A 22625-nucleotide genomic window follows, 5' to 3' on the forward strand; every position below is an offset into this window, starting at 1 on the left:
TGGAGAGTTCACCCTGCCCATAAACAATAGTCAACTCACACATTATTTATTGTTCACCATGTCTGACCAAGTTGCCCAAGATACGGGGAACAGTGTCAATTCCCTGCAAATGTCACTCATGTAAAATATAGAATGTCTTGTTATCAACTCATGTATCTTCTTTCACAAAAAAGTTATGTATCTAAACTCAAAATGGCTTTTGAACAGGCTCCCAAAGCTAATTTGTTAAAGCTAATAAACACAACAAATAATTGCTCTTAACCTGAACATTGAATTAGAAAGGGTTAATTTCCACATACTGTACAATCTTCTCAACTGTTCAGAAGTAGGTAAAATGCACAAAAGAATACATGAATGAGAATATAAGTAATGCAAGTAATATAAGTAAACAGTTTTTTGTTAAAATTCAGATTCTGATGAGTCCCAAGCAGCAGATCAACACAACTAGTGCAATATAAGAGTTCTCTATTTCTTCTTACCTCGTTGATGTAGAATATTTTTGATGAGTTATTTCTCCTCATACTTTCGGCTACTGCATCATGGGAGCAACAAGACAAATAGCAAAGGAAATACCAACGCTCAGGATAGAGATACCACATTTAGGATCAGATATGAAGTAGTCTGGGGCACCAATACTTCCTGATGCTGTCACTCACTAAATACCCATTTCCACGCCCCCTCTCAAAGTAGTCATTAGTGGAGAGATAAATCTTTCTTAGCACGCTTTTGAGTTAGTTTTCTGCCAGCGCCTTTAATATACTGTAAACCGTATAAACCCTAAAGTAATACATATATTGGAGGAAAAGGGTGATAGAAAATGGTGAGAATTAGTCCGACCAGCAGGAATAATAAAGATACGGACATGCAGATGAGCTGTGACATTGAAGTGGGGGAGCTGCATTACAGGCCGTAGTTCATATCTGACAGTAGGATCAGCCAACCTTCTGGTTAGGCAGACTCTGTCTTTGATCAACCTGCCGTCTCCTTTAAACATACATAGATGGATTTACGGTTTCTTTTTGCATTGTGAGTCTGTGTTCAAGATTCAGTTTGATCCCCAGGAGACGTTATGAACTTTAATGAGCCACCCCCCTTCGGCTGCACACACACAGTAACGCAGGTTTGAAAAATGCATTACATAAAGGAAAACGCAGCTGTAACTCGTGAGTCAGCGACCATGATCTATGGTTTGAGAGTTGACATGCACCTTGTGTGATGGATCATATAGTATTCTTTGCATCTGTGTTTGAATACAAAGTTAAAAACTGGGTTTAGAGTTTAGAGTAGTATGCCTAAATAACATTATAAATAATAAAGGGTAGTACAACATTTATTTACACGTTACTTGTTAATAACTCTGGAACAGGGGACTAAAGATTAGTTTTTGATATATGGCGCCATCTAGAGTTTTGATAGAAAACTGTCTTTGAACAGATTATGTAAGGAATGCTGGAAATAGCAGAAGGCTATTAGTCAAAATGTTAGAACAAAAAAAAAGAAGAGTTTATGAAATCAGTGGATAACATTTTAATGAGGACACATTCTTTTTATAAAAATGTATTGTATTTATATTCTGAAAGTTATAAAAGTGAGATCATTTTTTTTCCCTTTATAAAAACTAATTAAAATCCAAGATTAAAAAAAGATGTGGTGATATTGCTCAGTGCTCCTTATTGGGGGGCCACACCTGGAACAGAGCAACATGTGCAGGGCTGCTCCTTCACTCAATGTTGGAGTAGCTTCTGAAACCTCTCTGGCTCCCTCCACAGGCCGCAGGCTTGGGGCCCTGAGAAAAAAAATAAACATCATAATGAAGAGAGGCGTGAACTTTCATAACACACACACACTACAATTGGACTTAAAATGGAGTGGATCAGCATTGATGAGCATTATCTGTACCTTGTACATGCTGCAGACCAGAGAGAAGAGAGAAGTCGAGGCCTTGTCCTGCAGATCGTCGGTGTGAGCCTGCAAATTAAACAAGAATGAGTCTCCTTGGAAACAAGAAGCATTTAGGCAAAGGACATAGTGGACTTTTCACACAGCAGATCTACAGGCATTGATAAAAATGAGAGATCACCATATGAATAAAGGAGAGTCTTTGAAATAAAAACGCCACCCGTCTCCCTATTTGAATAGAACCACCAGAAATGGCCACTTACAGGCGGACTGAATTGATATATTTATATGCTGTACATTTGCAGTTTAAGATGTGTTCAAGTGTTATCTGACAACCCATTTTTAACATCTTCAGTTCCCCTTTGGCAGAGAGGTAGTAGCTTCTGTGGTGCTGGGCTTTAGAAGATGTAGCTACACACATAACAGTCACAGCTGTCTTTCCCTTACCGAGAGAAGTTTTGGGGCAGATCAAATGTCAAAATAATCACAAGATCATATCATCACTGGAGATGTACCATCCCTTTTTTTATAAACTGAGCATCAATGGCAGTGGCAGAATGGGGGCATTGCAGGGAGAGTGGCCTCAGAGTGAGTGATGATGGAAAGAGGGCTGATCTATTTAGCTCTGAAGCTGTATAGTTTCTTGAGGTCTAGCATGTTATATTTTTCCTACATAACGCCACAGAGGCCATATGTTTTACCAGAAGATGCGCTGGAGCCTTACCCCGTTAACGGTAATCCAGGGCACATATTTATGGGGAGGATTCAGGGCTTGGGTCTTCAAGGCGTTCTGATGCATCAGCTGGTTTCCCTTGTCCCCATTCACACAGCTGTCGATGCTTTCCCACTTCAACTCAGGGCTGAAGAGGTCCACACACTGCAATCAGCAAAGGAGGGAATTAACACACAGCAACTTCAGTAGGGAGATTATAAATAACGTGATGTGAAAGTGACAGAAGAGATGTATCAAAAGAAGGAGAGAGAGCCAAACAGACACTAGCGAAATGACTGGGGAGGGACCTCCTTACGCTCTTTGCTGCACTGATGACATCATCGGCGCTCTCCATACAGTGGATGGTCTCGTAAGCAGCACTAGCGTCTGTCATGTTCAGAAGACAAGTCTGAGAGGAACAAGGGAGTCCATTTATCAGTGGCAGCATTGTGACAATACTAAGAATAAAATAATTAAGGCATTTTGAATGAACATTTCTCCAGGAAATGATGGCAACTCAAAATAAAAGTGTTCCCTATTGTATTGACAGTATTATTAAGCAGTTTTTTCCTCTGTATGTTGGGGATGTTACTGTACCTCAATCATGTTTCCCAGACATTCCTGTTCTCCGTGCTGGCACTCAAAAACATACTTCCCTCCAACATTTTTCTCCTGGAATTGGGAACATGCAAGAGATTCACACATTAAAAAAAGAGAATAATTTCTAAACCAAGATTATGACATACATCACATGATAAGCCCATTGCTCCAGGTCAAGTTCAAGGTACATCCACACTAGGATAATTATGTTTATTGGATTATTCAGTGACTGTATATGGTTTTAAACAAGCCTTTTGCATGAACTTTTCATTCTTTCTTTCAATCTTTTTGACTTTTCAGCACAACAATATCAAACATATCAAACTTAAAGATGAGTTTCTAGACCAGTGTACTCGTTCACTGCTTACCTGTGCATTGCCGTAGGGCACCAGAGTCACAGACATGATTTCCTCCAGTAACACCCAGGTGGGGAGGAGCATCTGAGTGAGGAACAACCTGCAGCCGGGACACAGACTCTCATAGTACAGACCCACCTCCACCTGGTCTGCGGTCTGATGGGACCTGGTGAAGTTGGACAGAAGGCACTGCTTCAAGACCTGCACAAAGGGGGGAGAGCAGGAGGTTACTGTTGAGTGATCACTCTGTGTGTGTGATCACTGTGTGTGTGTGAGTGAGTGATCAAGCCCATACAGCCAAATATGTAAATGGTATTGTTTTTCATTTTTTTTTTTTTTTAAAGGTTTAAACTTCCTCATTGATTGTTCCATAGAAAAATCCGGTCGTCGCATACACAATAATACTACGTAGGCTACCCACTTCTTCCTCAAAAGTTCATTTTTTTTTAGAGTTTAACTTATGCACCAGCCCTTACAGTGGTCTTGCTTGTTTGAAGTGAATATGTCAGCACTTTTCTTTTTTGTTCTGAGTTTGAATTCTAAGGGTTTATGGCACTTACTGTAAGTCGCTTTGGACAAAAGCGTCAGCTAAATGCAATGTAATTAGATGACATAGAGAACACTTAACACCATGTAGGTAGCCGTTTCCTGTTAAACTTATTAAACAACGACACAGTTATACTGTTACAAAAACAGGGGGAAGAATGCTAACGCTGGATACAAAGAGAAATGTGGAAAATGTTTCGCCAAATACCTTTTTACTTACCCGGACACTTTAATGAACCATTTGATTCTGTTACGTTTAATTCGTACTTACAGCAGACTGGATGAGTCGAATAAGTCATTAATGTAGTGACGTGTGCAGTCCCAACAGTGAAATCTAGCTAGCTTATGCAGACATAACGCGATGTTGACACTCAACTCGTGTTATTGTGTTGCTGTATTATCTAGTGCAGTGATATCTAGGTAAGACCGAAAGTATATTTAGGGTGTGCTCTGATGTTAACAAACACCATTCATTCCGAAAAATAAACTTGTAAATTACGATAATAATATTAAACCTTGAATCTTACCCCGCACTGGATAGCTGAGTCCAGAGATGAACACCACTTTGACGGAGGGAGTGAACATGAAGAGGAAAAAGCGCAACCACCGTACTGAACATTTAACCAAACAGTCAAAACTAGCAGCAAAGCAGCCTTCATCTTCTCTTGCGGCACAGGTATTTAGTTTAACACTTTCAAACAAAGAAGAAAACACCCCCAGTACTGACCTACAAAATACGCTGCGTCCAACTTTAAATACCGTACCGACGCTTCCTCGTGAACGCTACCTGATTTCTGATTGGCTCTCAGTCACATGATTACGACAGCGTCACTTGTTCATAGGCAGGATCAATGCTGAGAAACGTTGATGCTGTGTTGACTCAACATGATGAGTAAAAAATGTCAGAAGACCATTGTTTCACAAGGTAGTGTTGGCTAAGAAGTATTGAAATCCTTTACTTAGTTAAAAGTAGGCCTATTGCAAAATGTAAACATACTTGTATTATTTTTAAAGTTAGGCCTACTTTAAATACTAAGTTACATTCCACCACTGGTTTCACAAATTACATTACATTACATGTTAGACACTTTTATCCAAAGCGACTTACATACTCAATACTGTGGGCAATCCCCACAGGAGCAATTTGGGGTTGCCCAGGGACACAACGACATGCTGACTGCAGTGGAACCTGTGACCCCCTGATCCGAACACCTACGGACAACCCACTACGCCACACGCCTCCCTCCACAAATCTTGGGAATTGAAAATGAAAGAACTGGTTAAAAACCTTTAACATAAGTCATTGATTTTATCACAAAAACTTGAAAATGTAATCATTTCGCAGTATGCATTAATGGGATACTAGTTTTGGCATGGTTTGCACATCACCTGCTGGTTAATCATAAAATGATGTCACGTCTCAGCTCAACTCCTCAGACCATAGGTCTTGCTCAAGAAAGAGTCATGAGAAACACACACACTGCAGAAAAAACATCATAAACCCTTGAACATTACCTGGTGACTCTCACATGATATACCCCTGCCTTCTTTAAAAGATTAGGACAAGAGGCAGATAAGCCAAAATGACAACACAACTGCATGACTCCCTCTGCTTCCCGTCTGCTTAGCTGTTTTGTGTAATCTGTGCTATTTTCATATATGCCTTTACCATATTTAATTATGGTGTATCAAAAAGTCTATCATACTGTATGACAAAGTCACAAACTCAATATTTCCTCACTCCCCCTCTTGTGGTGTCAGCATTCAGATGTATGTCTTCATTGGGAATTTTGAAATACCCTTATGAGGTCTATGTCTCCAACCTCTTCTTAAGGAAGAGAATGCATGTTATCATACTGTATGTGGGTTTAAACTACATTAAGCAATTATATTTTTTAAAAGGCTAACGTCATCATTCTCAAAAACATATTTTTACTTACTTTAGTTTTACTCTTCACCACAAACCCAAGTACAGAGTTCATTTGAACTGCTTTCTAGAAAAGAGTTTCCTATGAAACTGAAATATAAGAAAGTGATTTCCATGTGTAGGTTTGGAGTTGCAAAATGTATCATTTAAGCCTTCCTTCCTCATAAAACATTTGCAAAGATTATTTAAAAAAAAAATGTCTGGCAGTCTTCCAATTCATTTGTTGGTGCACTGCTATTGATGCGTTTGGCCATATCTCAAAAACATTGCTCCATAGCAGTAGTAGTGGTCATACAACGCCATATGGTTCCTTTATTTTCAGTGAGTGCTTTAAATGAGGGATGGTTTCACGTACAGCAAAGTCAGCCCATTATAGTCTGATACAACATGAGTATGTCAAAGTGTGATCAGTTGATAAGCTCAACATTATGCTCCAAAGAACAACACCGAAAGACAAACCCAGACAGTCATTTTATATATCTTTTATTGTCTTTTAAAATCATTGCATCAGCCTAAAGAAAGAACCGTACAGATGAAAGAGTACCTGTCTGAGGACAAATACAACTCTGAAACAAGCTGTACACGAGAGAGAAAGAAGGATGTCCCATCTGAATTGAGACAGTCCAACGGAGGGAGGATAACACAAGAGAAGAGAAGAAGAATAACCATCTTATCGTGCATAGGGGTTGGGCACACCTCAACCAATAGGCCTCTACTGGCTGAAACAACCGTGCTCCCTCTGAGTTCAATTGCACTTTGGTGTAGAGTAGCTTTATCTGACTGCCCCATTGTTTATCGTTTTTTAAAGAAGTATACATCATTGTTAAGAATGCATGAAAAACCTTGTATCTGTTGCAGAGGAAGTGAGACATTAGGCAACTTGTTGGGCAACATGGTGGAGCAAAGCAGACCAGACGGTATTAGTGTAAAAAAATGTGGATACGTGTTTAAATTGTTGCCGCTCTGTAATGTTGCCCAGGTTGTTTCCGAATTAATCACAGCCAATCTCGTTTCCAACATTCAGAGTCTTGATATGAACTACTGTACACCAGGGAAGAATCAGATTAATAAAACAAAATGGCTACCCTTCAGTTCAAAATCAAGACGGATGATATGACAAGTTAGGAAAAAGGCAGAGAAAGTGGAAATGACAGTGCAGTGGTTGATGGCATCATCATTTTCAATGGAAACAAACAAGCTGAGACTAAAGTGGGTACATTTGGTCTTAAAAATGTGTTAGCAAATGATTTAGATCCGAGTATCATTTACTTTGTAGTGCAACATCAAGAATAGGATGCCTCTTGATAGTTAATTTCAAATATGCTAAAACTGTACCCATGCATTACGCACAACATGTGGGTCACCCCATATCCATTCTTTGCAGTCTTGCTGATTATTTTATGTAATCTATACTTATATAAACAGCAAATATGAGACAGTGTGTCAAATGAGGGTTCAGTCCTGCACATACAGGGCTCAGTGTAATGTGATGTAGTCAGCAGGTAAAGAATGACTGATGATGACTTTGTATTATGAACACATGAATCTGGTTATTTTGAAATTGAGGGAGCACTGTTGTCGTTAGTCAAAAAAAGAGAGTAACAAACCAAAACAGAAAAAAAACAGAACAAGCAGTCATAACATTTTCAAGTTTAAAACGACAGAGGAAATGAAGAAATATAAATCAATCTATCACAGCCACTTTGAGGGACAGACAGATTGATTCTCAAACGCATACTTACTATTTGGTTAATTACATATTGTAAACATTTGTTTTTTTCGTTTTTTTCTGTACGGAGGAAAAAATTCAAGCTAGCTTATTTTTTTCTTTATAGGCTCTGCAAGGTTATCATTAACAGATATAAACAAAACAAACAAACACAAAAAAAGAACCAACACTTGGACAAACAATTGGCTTTTTTAAAAGCCAAATAAAACACATATACTCAGGCACCATAAAAGAACACTTTCTAATGCCATCATAGTTCCATGTACAAAGAACTGCGTAAAGGAGTGATCACAAACTGTACCTTTTAACTAGTTTTTTTTTGCTTTCAGCGACCGCAGAGATCCACCGAGGGACGATACAGTGGTAAGATGGTTCACTCTGTTACAGCTTCAGTGTCTGTGGTGGATCTCTGTGGCAGCAAACTATTGTAAGTGTATCTTTTGTGGTGCAACGTTAACACTCAATCTACTCACAAAACCAGAATCTTCTAAAAAGACAAAAAAGATTCTCATGTTCCAAATAACAAGACAAATCTCTATTATTTAATAAAATGCAAAGCAGCCAAGACCAAGCTCTGTAAATATTAACACATGTACATGAGCTTGCTTCTTCCTCTGAACGCACCTGATAATCATGCTTAATAGATTTCCTGTATGTCGATCAGCTGTGAGCACACAGTTTGTTGTGAATCATGATGAAGCTCACTGCAGCTGATTAGTAAAAATGCGTTTCAATAACTGCAGGAGTACGAAGCAGCCGCGCAAAGAGCGAGTCAAAAGACCGCGTTCACATCAAAGCCTCTCTCCGATTCGTTTCAAGCACAGTCCGAATCAGAATTCAATCATCCAAAAATATAGATATCTAAGTATATATTTCAAAATATTTATTCTCTAGTAATTCTCTCATTCTTAAAACCTTAGACACCAAATGTGTGTTTCTTTGTAGTCAGTGAAAGATGTGCTCTGTGTGTGAAGCCATTTCAAGAAATATCATTTACAGTGTACCAAAGCGGATGAAAAAATATTTAACCCCTTGAATGATCATTTGTCATATAGAAAAAATGTTTTTCAACAAGCTCGGACATAAATGCATATGTTTTTTAGACGAGCAGGATGAAAGCTTTGAGTTTCAGAGTAACGTCTGCCAAAAGTGGGCTTAAAGTCTCAACTGGAAGTCAAAGCACAATAAAGTGTTCCTCTCCTGCCCTCTCACTGCCTGACCAGGTGGCATTGCTACTAAAGTTGCATTGCTTCTAGCTTTCAATAATCTGTGATTAACATGGCAAATATGGCAGATAAAAGTGTTTTTCTGCACTGCAAAAAAGTTCATCTTAACAAGTGATGCAGGAAGCCATTCAGCTTTAAATCCGTATGTTTCTTCATGAAACTAAATATATTAACCCGACCGCTTGGCAAGTGGATTATGTGGTTTATCGAAACCTTGGAAAGGATTGATATCTCAAAATCTAAACTATCTGCATGTTTAGATATCACTATTGGTAAGTGAACACATGTATTTCTGTGATTTGGTTGAAGTTACCTTTTAGGAAAATGTTCTGTCTTGTTAAGTTGGACAATTATGCTCTGTGAACAAAAATTGCATAATGAGCCATCAGCTCCGTTTGTTTGAAAGTATTAGAGTTATACAGTCCATATAGTAATACTAACTCTATAATGAAAACATTGCAATCAGTCAAAAAGCATCAGAATTACATGACCGCTGTTGACCGCCAAAACAACATAAGCATATACTGTACACTGTATACTCCGATATCATAAAGAAAACTGTCGATCATTCCCGATATACTGTACGGAGAGACCATAAAACTATCAACTAAAAACACTATTGACAACTGAGCTTCACCACTGTGAGTTTATGGTTGTTGGGCGTCAGACACACTAGTTTGAGTGTGTGGAACTGAGAAAAAAAGTGCAGTCACAAAAGTGTTGGTCCAACAAACTGGATAATGGATGTGTCAGCAGTGGCGGGTGACTCAACCAGATTGCCTGTTCGCAAAGGAACTGACTCTTTATATAAAACACTGAGAAATGCTGCATGCATTAACTTGAGAGCTTATCAGATGAGCTTCAAACAACTGGGCTGGGCCCTGGATGTGTATGGTTCACATTTCTATCTTATCTGAGACTTCTCAAAAGATATACCAGACAAACACACCAAAGAAATCTAGCTTTGGTGCACAGTGAGAGAGAGAACCAAGCTACTGTACAGCCCCCACCATAGAAAGAAGGAATATGTAACAACTATAGATGTAACAACTCAAATCTAGAACATGCTCAGATTTGCTCTAACACACAAACTCACACTATGCTCATCATTTTACCTTTTAGAATTTGGTAAATGGCAAAAGAGTGAGCATGGGGGCACAGCATATGGTGGTGATGACGAGGAGGAGAAGACGAGCTCATCACAATGACTTAAAGGCACTTCTAATCTTTCTAACTCACACGTGTTTATAGCCCTCTATTCAGAAGCACAGCCTTCACCTCTAGTTTCATTCTTGGGATTTACTATTTGCCAAGAACTGTGCAAATTGATTCGTCCTGACCGAAATCAAAAATGACGTCTTGATTCGAAACTTTTCAGGCTGAGTTAGGGTTCATTTGAAAGTGTGATTGGTCTGTTTGGAAAAACCTGAAAATGTGTGAAACAGAAATGAAACTATGCCGAAAAGCATTGAGTTTGTTGGAAACTAAGGTCTTCAGATGAAACGTACATAATTATATTTCTTGACAGGAAGAGTCGAGAATATCTCAATTCGGTTTCAATCCCTCCTCAACAAAAAAGTTTAGAAATGCCAAATGTGCAACCTTTAAAAACAGTGCACTTCTTTTCTCTAAAAGCTTCTATTGCCCACAACGTCTGACTCTCCTATACTTTTCTACAAAAATACTTGTTTCTTTTTTGGCAATCTGAGTCTACATACAAGAGATTATTCATTTTCATTCATTCTCAAGAAATCAGCTTTGTAAATCAAACCTAAAAAAGGGGCATCATGTGACGCCTCATTTCCCCAACAACAATTGAGTAATCCTGCCTCTAAATAAATGAACTGTGCTTTGAAAGTGACAGAGTACAACGATGGTACAATCTTTATGAGTGAACCGGGAGAAATTCCCCATCACAGCACAGGATCGAGGGAGGGAACGAATGGCAGAAGTTATTATCTACATGTGACTGTTGTGCATAGTACTACCACACATCATACTGTACTTGCACTACAGAAAGTACAATTAACCACAGGTGCCAAGTGAAGAAAGAAAACAACCCAAATGAAGGACTCCATGCATACTATACTAGATAATCTCTCAGACCGAAGAGGCCATGCTGAATGGCAAAAGGACCAGTTATTTGTGTTCTTGCTACATGAAAAGACATCCTTCATTTGGCTCACATTAGCTGGATACTGTGCATCCTTAAACTGAATCTAAGAGCATAGCAAATATTCTGAAAACACAAAAGAATCACAGCGATAAAACTGTGTAGTGTCAGATACACTGACTGTATGTCTGCGATATACTGTACATGACTTATATTACTGCTTTTTTTTTTTTTTTTTTTGTACATCAAATGTTCTACAGCTCTGTGAGTCAAGCTTGTGATAAGTGAACAGTCGAGCGCGGGGAGGAAGGAAGTACCGTGAGTAAATCTGCATTTAAAAACATAATAAACATCTGCGAGGACATAGTACCGCTAAACAGTCTAATCTACCTAGAGACAAGGCAAATACAGTACCGAAGATACAATAATCACATAGATAGATGCTCTGCAAGTGTCTTCAGCATAAAGAAACCAGACACCGAGGAGAAGCACTAACAGTTATGCCTTAAGTCAATGGCTACAGGTGCTACAGTATATACGAAGATGACAAAAGAAGGAAGAAATAAAGAGACGTGTGATGCTGGATTACTCCCACAATTTCCCTTTAAAAAGGAAACCTGAATCATGTGGTGAAACTGCATTTATCAATGTACCTCTCCATTTAGTGTATTGTGATTACCTTTCTATATTCACAATACACCAAATAATGTACCATGCCTTCCTAAGCCGCCATACAGCATTTACTGTATGTTGTACCTCGTCAATTCAAAAGGAGGCCCACTGAGAGTGCAACGAGCCAAAGCAGTTGGAAATAAAGAACATTTCATAAAAAATATACCTATATATATATATATATATATGAGTATTATTTTTAAAGCTGTAGCTGTCGACAGCCGCTCAACCCCTCCTTCCTTCTTTCAACCTCGACGTGCCCCCTTGTTATAGTCACACAGGCTTGTGGTCATTCAAAAGCTATTACTATGGCACTTACGCAAGCTTTAAAATTGAATCAATCTTTTTAAAACCCATACAAAACATCAACCCAGGCAATTTCTCTCGCTTTCCCTCCCTCACCCCCCCCCTCGGCTCCAGTGACTCAAGCCCCTGGTCCGTGGTTTTTCAGCCTGTACATGTAGGTGTGAAGCGAGCAGCCCGCTTCAGCCCAGCCAGTCCTCTCAGCGGACGACAGCTCAGGCGTTTGTCGACGGAGAGTTTGCAGGCAGTCTGGGGATGACAGATCGGGCCTTTGTCTGGACAGTTATCACGTGTTCAAGGCAAAAAAACAAAAGTGCCTTCTGTAAATCATTCCTCCATCTGGTTTCCCCCTCCTCTTCCCCATGATCTTGAAAACAACATTGTTGTGTGCTTATTTTGTCTTCTTCTTCGAACACATCTCGACTGTTTTTTTTCTCCGTACCGAAGGGGTTTTCTTGTGAAATTCTCACACTTTCTTGTCTGTACTGTACTGTACAGATAAGGCTGGCTAACTCTCCTAAAGTTAAAACTCACTGCGTCAGCCGGGCTAACTGTACAGTGCTCTGATACTGGTAGTACTGTGCTTATTTTGAAGCCATGCTGTAAGCAAGGAGTGCTCTTTGCTGGGGTTGGTGTGGGAAAATAAGCACCAGCTTCCAGCCAAAAAAGTATGAATTTTAAATCATGGCTGTAGAGTCTTTTTTCTCTTAAACATGAAGAAGCATTGTTTGGAGGATTCTTTTTTTCCAACGCATACAAGTGAAAATGTTGTTTCCCCCCTGGCCGGTGTCTTACACTGCTGGTTGATAATTCATCTGGGGTGCTGGTTCTGGTTCTGAGAGCGGGCCAGGACTGGGTAGGCCAGGTTTACATTCAGCTGGTCGTTGTGCTGGACCAAGGAGACGTTCTTGTAGTGGAGCACCAGGTCTCTGAGGGACGAGTACAGATTGTAGGGCTCGGCGAATCCATAACCGGTGGCCGTCTTGTAGATGACGCAGTGCTTGGCGTCACCCTCCACACTGGAGAGAAGGACAGACATCAAATGTTAATTATGGGAAAATATATACATGACTCAGACTTTCACAGCAGATATTTTTGACTGGTTGTAGAAGAGAAAAGGCACATATGTAATTAATAACACTAAAAACTCAAAGCCCTCGTTAGTGAAATGTGTCTCGACTGTGCCTTTCCTGCTACAAGTCCAAATATCTGCCGTGCTAAAAGTCCATTAAAGAAGTCATTTGTCTTGAAGCAAACATAAATCTGCAATAACTTATTAGAGTCATGTCGGACATAGTGATCCTAGATGTTTTTCATTTGATCAGTCGGTCAAATTTGCATTAATACTGCTACCACTGTAAAGTTTAAAATGTCACATAGTATTTATATAACAATTTGCTCAGTTAACAGTTCTATCTTTTTTAGTGACCCAAAAACAGCAAACAGACCACCGTATAATAAAAAGAAAATAAACAAGCAAAAATAAATAAATAAATACAAAACAATATAATTATAAAACAGTAGACATGGGGTGTTTTCTGTTTACAAAAGCACGATCAAACAAGGGATGGTCGTCTCTGTCAAATATATTGCTTCCACAGCAAGCTTTATATCTTTTCCATTTTCATTAGTTTTAGCTTCCGAAATCAAATTCAATGGGCTTATTCAATAGTGTTTAAATAGTTAAGAAATATTCCTCTATCAAATTAACATGGCATACATTTGATCAGTTATTTGAGTAGACAAACAAAAAGATCATCACAATGAAAGCTAGAAAAGAATGACTAAACTTACACTACAGAGCAGGCGTAGGAGCCCTTCTGTGATTGGCTCTCACGGATGAGGAAGGTCCCGTCACATTTGCCTCTCAGCATCTCCTCAGCCTCGGTGCGTTTGATGTCACCCACGTACCAGGTGCACTCCTCGTGGTGCGGTGAACCCTCGTCCTCCTCCAGCGAGTAGGACCTGGAAATAAGGCAGCAGATACTTTAGTCACACGTTATATCGTCAGCAAATCATGAAGCTTCAGCAACTCTCTAAATGACAGGCGGAGATACAGCAGCGCCAGGACATCACAGCACAAGTCTCCGAGGCTTTACAGCATGTCTAAACACTCACTCATCAGCGTCGTTCTTTATGCCCAGCCATTCGTTGATCTTCTTCTGCCTTGTCCCCTTCTGAGTCAGCCATCTGCAAAGCCAGGGCACCACAGATTTAATGCTGATCCATCATACTCAAGATATAAGGATAATAATTGAGTGTATGTATTTTAACTTGAAACTCTGAGTTATTCTTTCATGTATTCTCACATTAAATACTGGTCTCGGATTTTGCGGAGCTGCATGAGATCGGGCTTGAGGCTGTTCATCTTCTTGTCGATCTCCCTGTTGTCAGAGACCTGCTCCTTCAGGTCCTGCTCCAGCTTACACTTGCTGTCGTGGATCTCCTTCACACGAGACTTCAAACGCTCCGAGTTGCTCTGGATCCTGGTTTGAGAGAATAGCGATAAATAGATTTTAAAAATGTTAAACAAAAAAAACGAATAAATTCCAATTTAGCAGCTTAGTTCACCTTTATAGTTCAGTAAAACAAATGTATTCATGCTCTGCATCTGCCTGCTTTAAACGTATGCCAACTTTCTTTCGAAGGTGAATTCATCAAGGATACACAGAATCCCATGCACATAAATATTAATTTACTTCTGAATCTCTTTTTCATTGCCCTCGCGCTGGAACCGCTCCAAAGACTCTCTGCTGTAGCGCTCCTGAGTCTCACACTGCTCCTCAAAGATCTTGATGGTCTCATTGAAGGCCTCGATGGCAGTGCGCTTCATCTGCAGCTCCTGAGGGAGACCGGGACAGAGGAACAGACTGTGACGACCTGTTTCATGAATGATTTGTCTTTTTATTTGATCCTTATCTACTGATATCCATTAGGCCATTTTAGCTTCATGTATTTAATCTTTGAGGCATTGAAGCTTATATTTTTCTGAAGGTTAGATACTTTGTTTCTCACACTGCACAAGTTAACAGCACAGCACTTAGATACATAATGACCTTATGAAGACTTCAATAACTAAATTCACATTTTCACTGTATACTGCAGATATATCTCTTACTAATTTAGAACTTCATGTAAATACATTCGTTATTAACATTTTTAGCATTTTCTCTTTCTCAGTGCACATTCTCTTTTTTCCTAATATATTCTGACTATGTTAATTAAAAAAACGGTTTAAACTTCATGTTTTTGTAACTCAGATTAAATGTATAATCTACATGTACATTGTAATGTTCTATTACTACTGCATTTGCTATAAATGGCTTCAAACACATTTCCAATGTAGAATAATTGTTGTTTTATCTTTTGGATATATTGTATCTGTGTTCAAGATATCTAAATGATACACATATGTCTGAGAGCAGTATATGAAGAATTAAAATCTGGATAAAAATGGATTTGATCCCACTGCAGCGTGTTGAACCTGTACCTGTGAGGTGCGGGTGTACTCCTCGTACAGAGAGTCATACTCGCGGCTCTTCTCCTGGTACTGCTCGTGATAGACCTTCAGCTGCTCCCCCACCTCCTCGATACTGTTCTCCTTCACCAGCTGAGCCGAGCAAAATGCAGATGAGAGCAAAATCATCACTTTGAGAACTGCTTTGGTTATTCATAAAAAGAAGAAGATCAAGGGTTTCTAAATCAAAGCAGACTTGCAGAAGGATGCTGCTCGTAGTTGAATTTAATTTGACAAAGTCACCAACCTGTTGGTATTTGGAGACAGGGAACAGCAGTCTGGTGTCCAGCTTGGCATTGTATTGAGCCAGGGACTCGTGGTGGTAGTGATTGATGAGCTCCACTACTGTGAGGAAGGTGAGAGGCTCCGAGAAGCCGTACATGCCGTCTCTGTGGTAAATCTTGATCAGCTTGTTGTTTCCCCCTTTCCTGCAGGGGGAGACAGGAGCCATGTGAGGGGAAGGAGGGAAATAAAAGCACATATAGCACATGCTGACTGAACTTTCAGAAGTAAGACTGTTTTTTTCCATTGAAAGTAACACTTTTTTATTTCTATAGTTACGATTCAACTGATTCAGATGTGGTTAAAACTGGTTTAGGAGACAGTAGCGTTGCTTTACCTGAGGGTGAGCGTGTACTCGCCCTCCAGTTTGCTAGAAGCATCTCGGACCAGGAAGGTGCCATCTGGAGTGTCTCGCAGCTTCTCGTTCACCTCCTCTCTGCAAACATCGTGACATGCAGTATTTACTTCATTAACACTAGCTGAAATAACATTTCCACAATCATAAAATAAGATATATTGATGTATGGAACCTGTTGTACAATGTCCAGCATACATTTTGTCTGGTATCAATTACATTTTTCCTCCAATACTTTCAATAAATGCAAACTTAGTATTGACTCTTATCAAATTCACCAGTATCAGATATTTATTTTAATAATTTACCTTGAGATTTCCCCCCAGTACCACTCAGCATCGTTCAGCAGGCTGCTCATGTCTGTCATGGCTGATGGCGCAACTTTTGACTTGAGTGGCTTTGCTGGAAGAACTGGAAACAGACACACACACACACACACAGGAATCATTAAAATAATTTTATATTAAAAGGAAAGGATCACACAGGCACTTAAAACTGCTAAAGATCTGCCTATATATACACAAATTATTTTTAGAAAGTATAACAGAAATACCTTGTATTGTATCAAAGCATATAAATGAACATGTCATGTGCTATACTAAGATAGACACTATTCACCTAAGACATATTTCTACCAGTTTTACTAAAGGTAATGTACCTGGAGGAGTGAGGTCTTGCTCTGTAGTTCTCTCGATCAGCAGCCTCTCCACAACGAGGGCAGGAAACTCTTCATTCGCTGACAACCTGCACAACAACCCATCGAGGGACAGTGTAAAATAAAACTCCCTATTTGACACATTTTTGATATTCAAACTCAACATTTGCTGAATTTACTAAATATTCACCCAATTTGAATATGTTTTTGTATCAAATTTAAATCAAGCAAAACTTGCCAGGGGGTGGAGGGTTCTGTGCGTATCAGCAGCGGTCCGAAGACCTTCCCCAGAGTGTGTGTGTCCAGACCGTTGCTGGCCTGCGCCTGGGTGACCTTGGCCAGGTGTGTGAGGAGGTACTGCAGCGTGAGGCGGTGGTGGAGGGGCACTGAGGTGGAGCTCTCCAGGACCAGGCTCACCTCTCGGTCCAGGCTTCCAGCAACCGCACCATCTGGAGGGATATAAAGGTATTAATGATGTATACATGAAATACTGTAAACATCAGGTTTAATATATAAAAGAATCTCAGAAGATGATACATTGAAGTGGTTAAAAGGTCAACTTAATGTCGAGGCCTACCTGCTGACTGCTGCAGGAGCTGCTGCTGCTGCAGTGTGACGGCAGTTTGAAGGTGAGGGTACACACAGGCGGGGATGACGGGGGACGGGAGGTCTCTCAGGTAGTTCAGGACGCACTCAGACAGGTATCCCACATCTCTCTGACACATCTCAGTCTCTGGAGCACAAAGACACATACAAAGACATTTAGGGACAAGTTATGACAAGAAAAAACCCTCCAAATTCAATAAATCAACCATAAAGTAAACCTCAATCTGCAAAATGTATTCTGCTGTATAATACCCTGCTGATTCAATTCAAGATTCAAGGCTTTATTGTCATATGCACAGTAGCTACAGTGTAGATATGGCAATGAAAAATGAAGTCCCAGGCTCCTCCAACAATGATGAAATGCATTGCTGAAAAACAACATAAATGCTAAGAAAGCTTCCCATGTATATCCATTAAAGTAATCAATGATACCTCTGTAGTTTGAAATGTTAACTCGTAAAATATAATTTTGGATCACAGATTTTTTGATTGGAGAGTTGAAATAATAAAATAGGTCATGGTCATTTCTTTAACTTAAACAAAGCATGGTGATAAATGTAACTTATCAGTGCTCAGAAGTGGGCAAGTGGGCAACTATAAATCAGTTAATCAGTAAATGATCTCAAACTGAATTTGGCAATTATGACATGTACACAGATATATCTACAATAAACTGTGCTAGCCTTGATCTATTTCTGATGCAATGTAAATAAAGTTAATTAAGAAAACTATTAAAAAAATAACACAACTAAATGAAAATGTAAAAGTATGACTCAGACCAACTCACCAGAGCTCAGGCTGTATATTGGGCTGTCTGCACCTGAGGAAACATCTGTCCTGTACAATGTCTGGCAGTCCAGACCTGAAAAAAGACAAAAGGACAGTTAAATAAAGGTCTGAACAGACAGACAATCTCAAAGAATATACAGTGAAGTACAGAAAACAGAACAGTTAGGCGGAGAAAAGCACAAAGAAGAGGAATCATGAGCAGCGATAGCACTAGTCTGATGTAGTGGATGACTCTATATCTGCCTGACTTGAAGTATATCATCTACTGCTATGTAAAAGCCATGTTAAGCCATGTTATGTGACACCCAATATCAATACTGACATTTATCACCAGCTGGATAATGTTAGTAAATAAGCAAAAACTTGTACGTGACAAAGCACATTGCCAGATGTTTGTTATGGGAATACTCAGCACAAAGTCTCAGCTGTTGTTTTCCTTCCAGCCTCACATCGAAACAAGAAGGAGGTGATCAATCAAATGTGGAAGATTTAGTCAAACATTTCCCACAAGTTATATTAACCAGAGCAGAGCCAACACATGTTGGTTCTTTTCTTGGAGGAAAATGTGTGATTTATTTAGTCACTCTGAATTCCAGACATCATGAAATCATCAAGACATTTTTTAAAGCACATTGGAAAGCACATACATGTAATCTATTCCAATTTAAGATAAGGGAAACTTAAGTGAACAAATCGTTGATTTTCTTTATGTTTCAGTCAACATACAAATCTTAACTCTTCATTACAGAGTAATCCATCCAGTTATAATACCCCCTTAGACATCATTTAACTGAATGACTGCATTTCTCTTTGGGTCCCAGGCTTAACAAACATTTAGGAACAGAGGGTCTAGACAGATGCATCTTGCAATTCCTTGAGACTGACCAGTGTCTCAGGTAGGTGTGAAACCCCCACCATGCAGTCACAGTGTGTGTGCACCCAACACTGTATTTCAATATTATTTTATTTACATTCAGACAACAGACCTTCTGTTGCCTTTCAAGTAGATAGATCTTTTATCAAGGCCTAGCATGAGAACAATTTGAGTGAATCTCCAGCATGGAAAGCCGGGAGAATCACATCGAAAATGTTTTGACTCTACTATCTCTAACTTATCTGTTTGTTTGTTTTTAACTAAAGAGTGCCCCATTCCAAACAAGCTAATTCTGTATAACTGAGTACGTAGTGTGTTCACACAGGAAAGTCACATTACATTTAAATATATTTGATAAAAGGAACACTGCTGCTGGTGTACATGGTTGTACGAATTTAGAGAAGCTATTAACAAATGCAAACAGTTTTGATTAATTGCAAACGATGCTCCGACAGCTGCAAAGAATGTGGGAAGTTGAGATAATCATTATAACTTAAGAAATACATGTTACTCCCCTCGTTTATCTATCAGTGTATAACTTCATTCTAAAGTGGGGACACGTAATGCATTAGTTTCTGTATAAAGTTGTATACTATGTGGATTATTTTCGCTCTTGCAAACCTAATACACCATAAAGATTAATAATGTGGAATAGGGACACAGGTTAAGTGTACATAATACTGTGTACATTAAGTGTGCATAGGTGTAGCCAAAATAATTAATTCTGATGCGGGTCTGGGAGTGTTGGTTGGAGAAAAATGCTAATTTAAAAAGACGTTACATTGGGCTCTGACATTTTGATGTTTTTTTCCATTTAAGGATTTACATGACACAATCTGTAGTTGCAGTGCCTTTGTGCGTGAGTGTGTGTAATTTGGATGCGTGTGTGTTTGAGAGAGAGACAGATGAAGACAGAAATAAAGAAAAAAGCTGTGAATGGAGTCCCACTGAGCGCTATTTGTTAATAACATAGTGTGAATCAGCCCCACTGTGCAGGTCTCTCAGCGAGGCCTCACAGAACTGCTCTGACTTTTTACATTAATCGTCAATGTATGAAATCTGCATGCAGTCACTAACCAACCGAGGAGCTGTACTGCAAGTGTGCATGAACATGTGTGTGCATTTCTACATCTGTGACTGCCTGACTGGATCCACATGCCTATGAGTCTACACTTGTGCAAATGCTGGCAGGAAAGCAAGATGGCAGATGGCGGGAGGGAGACAGTCGCACGTAGATGGAAAGACGAGACAGACGAACACGTTGGCCTGGTTGACATGGAGATACCTCTCTTCTCTATGGCTTGGATCAGGCTGACGAGGGCTGTTGGGGCCGTCTCTGGCGGTGTGAACTGCTCGCTCAGGTCCAGCACAGAAACAGCTGAAACAACACCACAAATCACTGTTACACTTCTGGCACAAAGCCCCTGAAAGACCGCGGGGGGCTGCACCACTGACAAGGGCACAGTTAACTAGGAGCAGTTGGAGATATAGAGTGTGCATAATGTTGCGAGAACATATAACATTTGTGAGGAAGACAATAAAAACATGATGAGGTGGATTTTAGTATCCATTTCTCAAGAAGAACACCTGTTTTGCAACGAAGCGCAGCAGCAGTCAGTGCAGTGTGTTGCTGTTGTTTGGAAAGTATTCAAATACAAAAAAAATGTAAAAACTCCCAAAGCTAACACAAACACTTGAAAGCATGGGATGCATCTTTCTGTGTGAATGTATAGTCTGGAAGTCTAGCTGATGAGATATATGATATGAAAACCAGAACTATTTAGTAAATGTACAAAAGAATGAAAAGAGGCTTTACACAGAGGAGGAAAAATAAAAAAAGGGAGGAAAAAAAACAGACTGCTGATGGCGAGCAAAAACTTTATCTACTTTACAACTCCCCATAGACCAAATCAAACATCTTTTCAGTCCGAGAGAAAGAGAAAAGGAGAAAGCAAGAGAAAAAAAAAAGAGAGATCCCATTTCCCTCCCTCCCTCTCCTCTCTTTTTTCCCTTTTCTTCTCTCCCCTCTCGCTTTCTCTCCTCCCCTCCGCTCTGTCCTGCTCGGTGTTTCGCCTTAGCTCTTTGCGTGAGTGGAGCACAATAAAGGATTTAATCAAAACTCCTGAACAAGCAAAAGCCCTGTGGCAGTGTGCCAGGCCCGGCCCGGCCCAGACAGGCAGGCAGGCAGCGCCTCCTATTCGGCCCCAGAGCGGGCCTGTGGGGTGGGGGAGGTTTGGGTGAGGGGTGGGGGTGACGCTGGGAGCAGGGAGGGCCTGGCCTGGCCGGGGCTTGGCAGTAGGCTCCTGTTCCTGGCACGGCTCGGCTAAACCGCTGCTGATTATTAATTTGGGGAGTTCAGACAAGAAACACAGCGTCAGCACATTCCGTTCCCCTCTCTCTCTCTCTCTCTCTCTGGTTCTTGTTCTCAGTTTCTCGAGAGGTCTCTCTCCCTCTCTCTCTCTCCCTCTCTCTCTCTCCTCCCTCTCTCTCTCTCTCTCTCCCTCTCCCTCCCTCTCTCTCTCCCTCTCTCTCTCCTCCCTCTCTCTCTCTCTCTCTCTCTCCCTCTCCCCCTCTCTCCCCCTCTCTCCCCCTCTCTCTCTCTCTCTCTCTCGCTCCCTCTCGCTCCCTCTCGCTCCCTCTCTTCGTCCTTTGCATTCTTGCGCTTGCTGGACTCCTTCTTTAGATTTTTCTCTCTTTTGCTTGAGTTCTAAGACAATCTCCCTCTTTTCTTTCTGAGTCTCTCTCTGTCTCCATGCCTGCCGGTTAAACACAGAAACTTTTCCTGACGGAGCGAAATCACAGACCCCTGCCTCTTCTTTATCCATGTTGGCCATTTTGGCTGGCGGGACCCCCTTCTCTCATCATCTCCTCAGATTGTCTCTCTTTGGGGTTCAGTACAGTTTTCACATTTTAGCACAAAGTGTCAACCCAAATTAAAGTTTGTTTTTGCCTTGCAAAACAACTCATGATGAATACTGATCTGACCCCCCATGTCATGTTGAACGTGCAATGCACACAGCCATATCTTCCCCTTTCAGTCTTCTCCCTGATTTGATTTTCAGACCAAAAACAGAATTGCATTAAAGCAACTAAACTGGCCATGTTTGTGGTGGCATGAGAAGATGAAATATATCTTTAAAAAAAAGTCAGGTTTCAGAAATATGGCCTTTCAGGCACCATTACACAACATGTTATCTGTAACAATACCACAGGATTAAACTCAATCTAGCAGATCCTAGCCTTTAGTAACCCATTCATGTTACTGAGTAAGCTGCCACAAGTGTGAGCTTTGATGATTGCACTGTTTCACCAAAGTTGTGCATGATCCCACTTTTCCTGAGCAACCCTGTACCTTTTCTGCTGCTGCCCCCAGTGTCTGCAACCCTGTGGTACTAACGTAGGTGTGTCGTTGAAATGAATGAGCTAGCTGTGCTTTTAATGCAGTGAAGTCTGAACGAGTCCTA

At 40.2% G+C, this 22625-nt stretch overlaps 3 protein-coding genes across 6 annotated transcripts in view; all 3 read right to left on the bottom strand.

The window, feature by feature from the left end:
* The window catches only part of pde4ca (phosphodiesterase 4C, cAMP-specific a), a 54057-nt gene extending 53302 nt beyond the window's left edge, over positions 1-755 (bottom strand). Inside the window, exon 1 of one of the 2 annotated variants that reach the window (XM_034137350.1) lies at positions 480-755. In XM_034137350.1, coding sequence (XP_033993241.1) covers positions 480-599 — 120 coding nt within the window. In that variant the 5' untranslated portion in view covers positions 600-755. The remainder of the gene's footprint in view (positions 1-479) is intronic. The other variant, XM_034137351.1, reaches the window with a different exon arrangement.
* A 748-nt stretch (positions 756-1503) lies between these two features.
* ifi30 (IFI30 lysosomal thiol reductase) lies at positions 1504-4900 on the bottom strand. The gene is made up of 7 exons (XM_034137357.1): positions 4641-4900; positions 3580-3768; positions 3209-3283; positions 2928-3020; positions 2624-2776; positions 1900-1968; positions 1504-1786 (listed from the first exon to the last, which is right to left on the bottom strand). The coding sequence occupies exons 1-7, from the start codon at positions 4770-4772 to the stop codon at positions 1721-1723; spliced, it is 777 nt and encodes a 258-aa protein (XP_033993248.1). The 5' UTR covers positions 4773-4900; the 3' UTR covers positions 1504-1720.
* Positions 4901-6506: 1606 nt separating this feature from the next.
* pik3r2 (phosphoinositide-3-kinase, regulatory subunit 2 (beta)) overlaps positions 6507-22625 on the bottom strand; it is a 32841-nt gene continuing 16722 nt past the window's right edge. For all 3 annotated transcript variants that reach the window (XM_034137828.1, XM_034137829.1, XM_034137830.1), the window contains exons 3-16: positions 20447-20539; positions 18286-18360; positions 17470-17625; positions 17131-17341; positions 16896-16981; positions 16546-16648; positions 16220-16318; positions 15848-16028; positions 15574-15693; positions 14783-14925; positions 14393-14569; positions 14202-14273; positions 13878-14048; positions 6507-13102 (exon numbers count right to left, since the gene is read on the bottom strand). In XM_034137828.1, coding sequence (XP_033993719.1) covers positions 12895-13102; positions 13878-14048; positions 14202-14273; positions 14393-14569; positions 14783-14925; positions 15574-15693; positions 15848-16028; positions 16220-16318; positions 16546-16648; positions 16896-16981; positions 17131-17341; positions 17470-17625; positions 18286-18360; positions 20447-20539 — 1895 coding nt within the window. In that variant the 3' untranslated portion in view covers positions 6507-12894. The remainder of the gene's footprint in view (positions 13103-13877; positions 14049-14201; positions 14274-14392; positions 14570-14782; positions 14926-15573; positions 15694-15847; positions 16029-16219; positions 16319-16545; positions 16649-16895; positions 16982-17130; positions 17342-17469; positions 17626-18285; positions 18361-20446; positions 20540-22625) is intronic.

Source organism: Trematomus bernacchii, unplaced genomic scaffold, assembly GCF_902827165.1.
Source record: "Trematomus bernacchii unplaced genomic scaffold, fTreBer1.1, whole genome shotgun sequence".
NCBI lineage: Eukaryota > Metazoa > Chordata > Actinopteri > Perciformes > Nototheniidae > Trematomus > Trematomus bernacchii.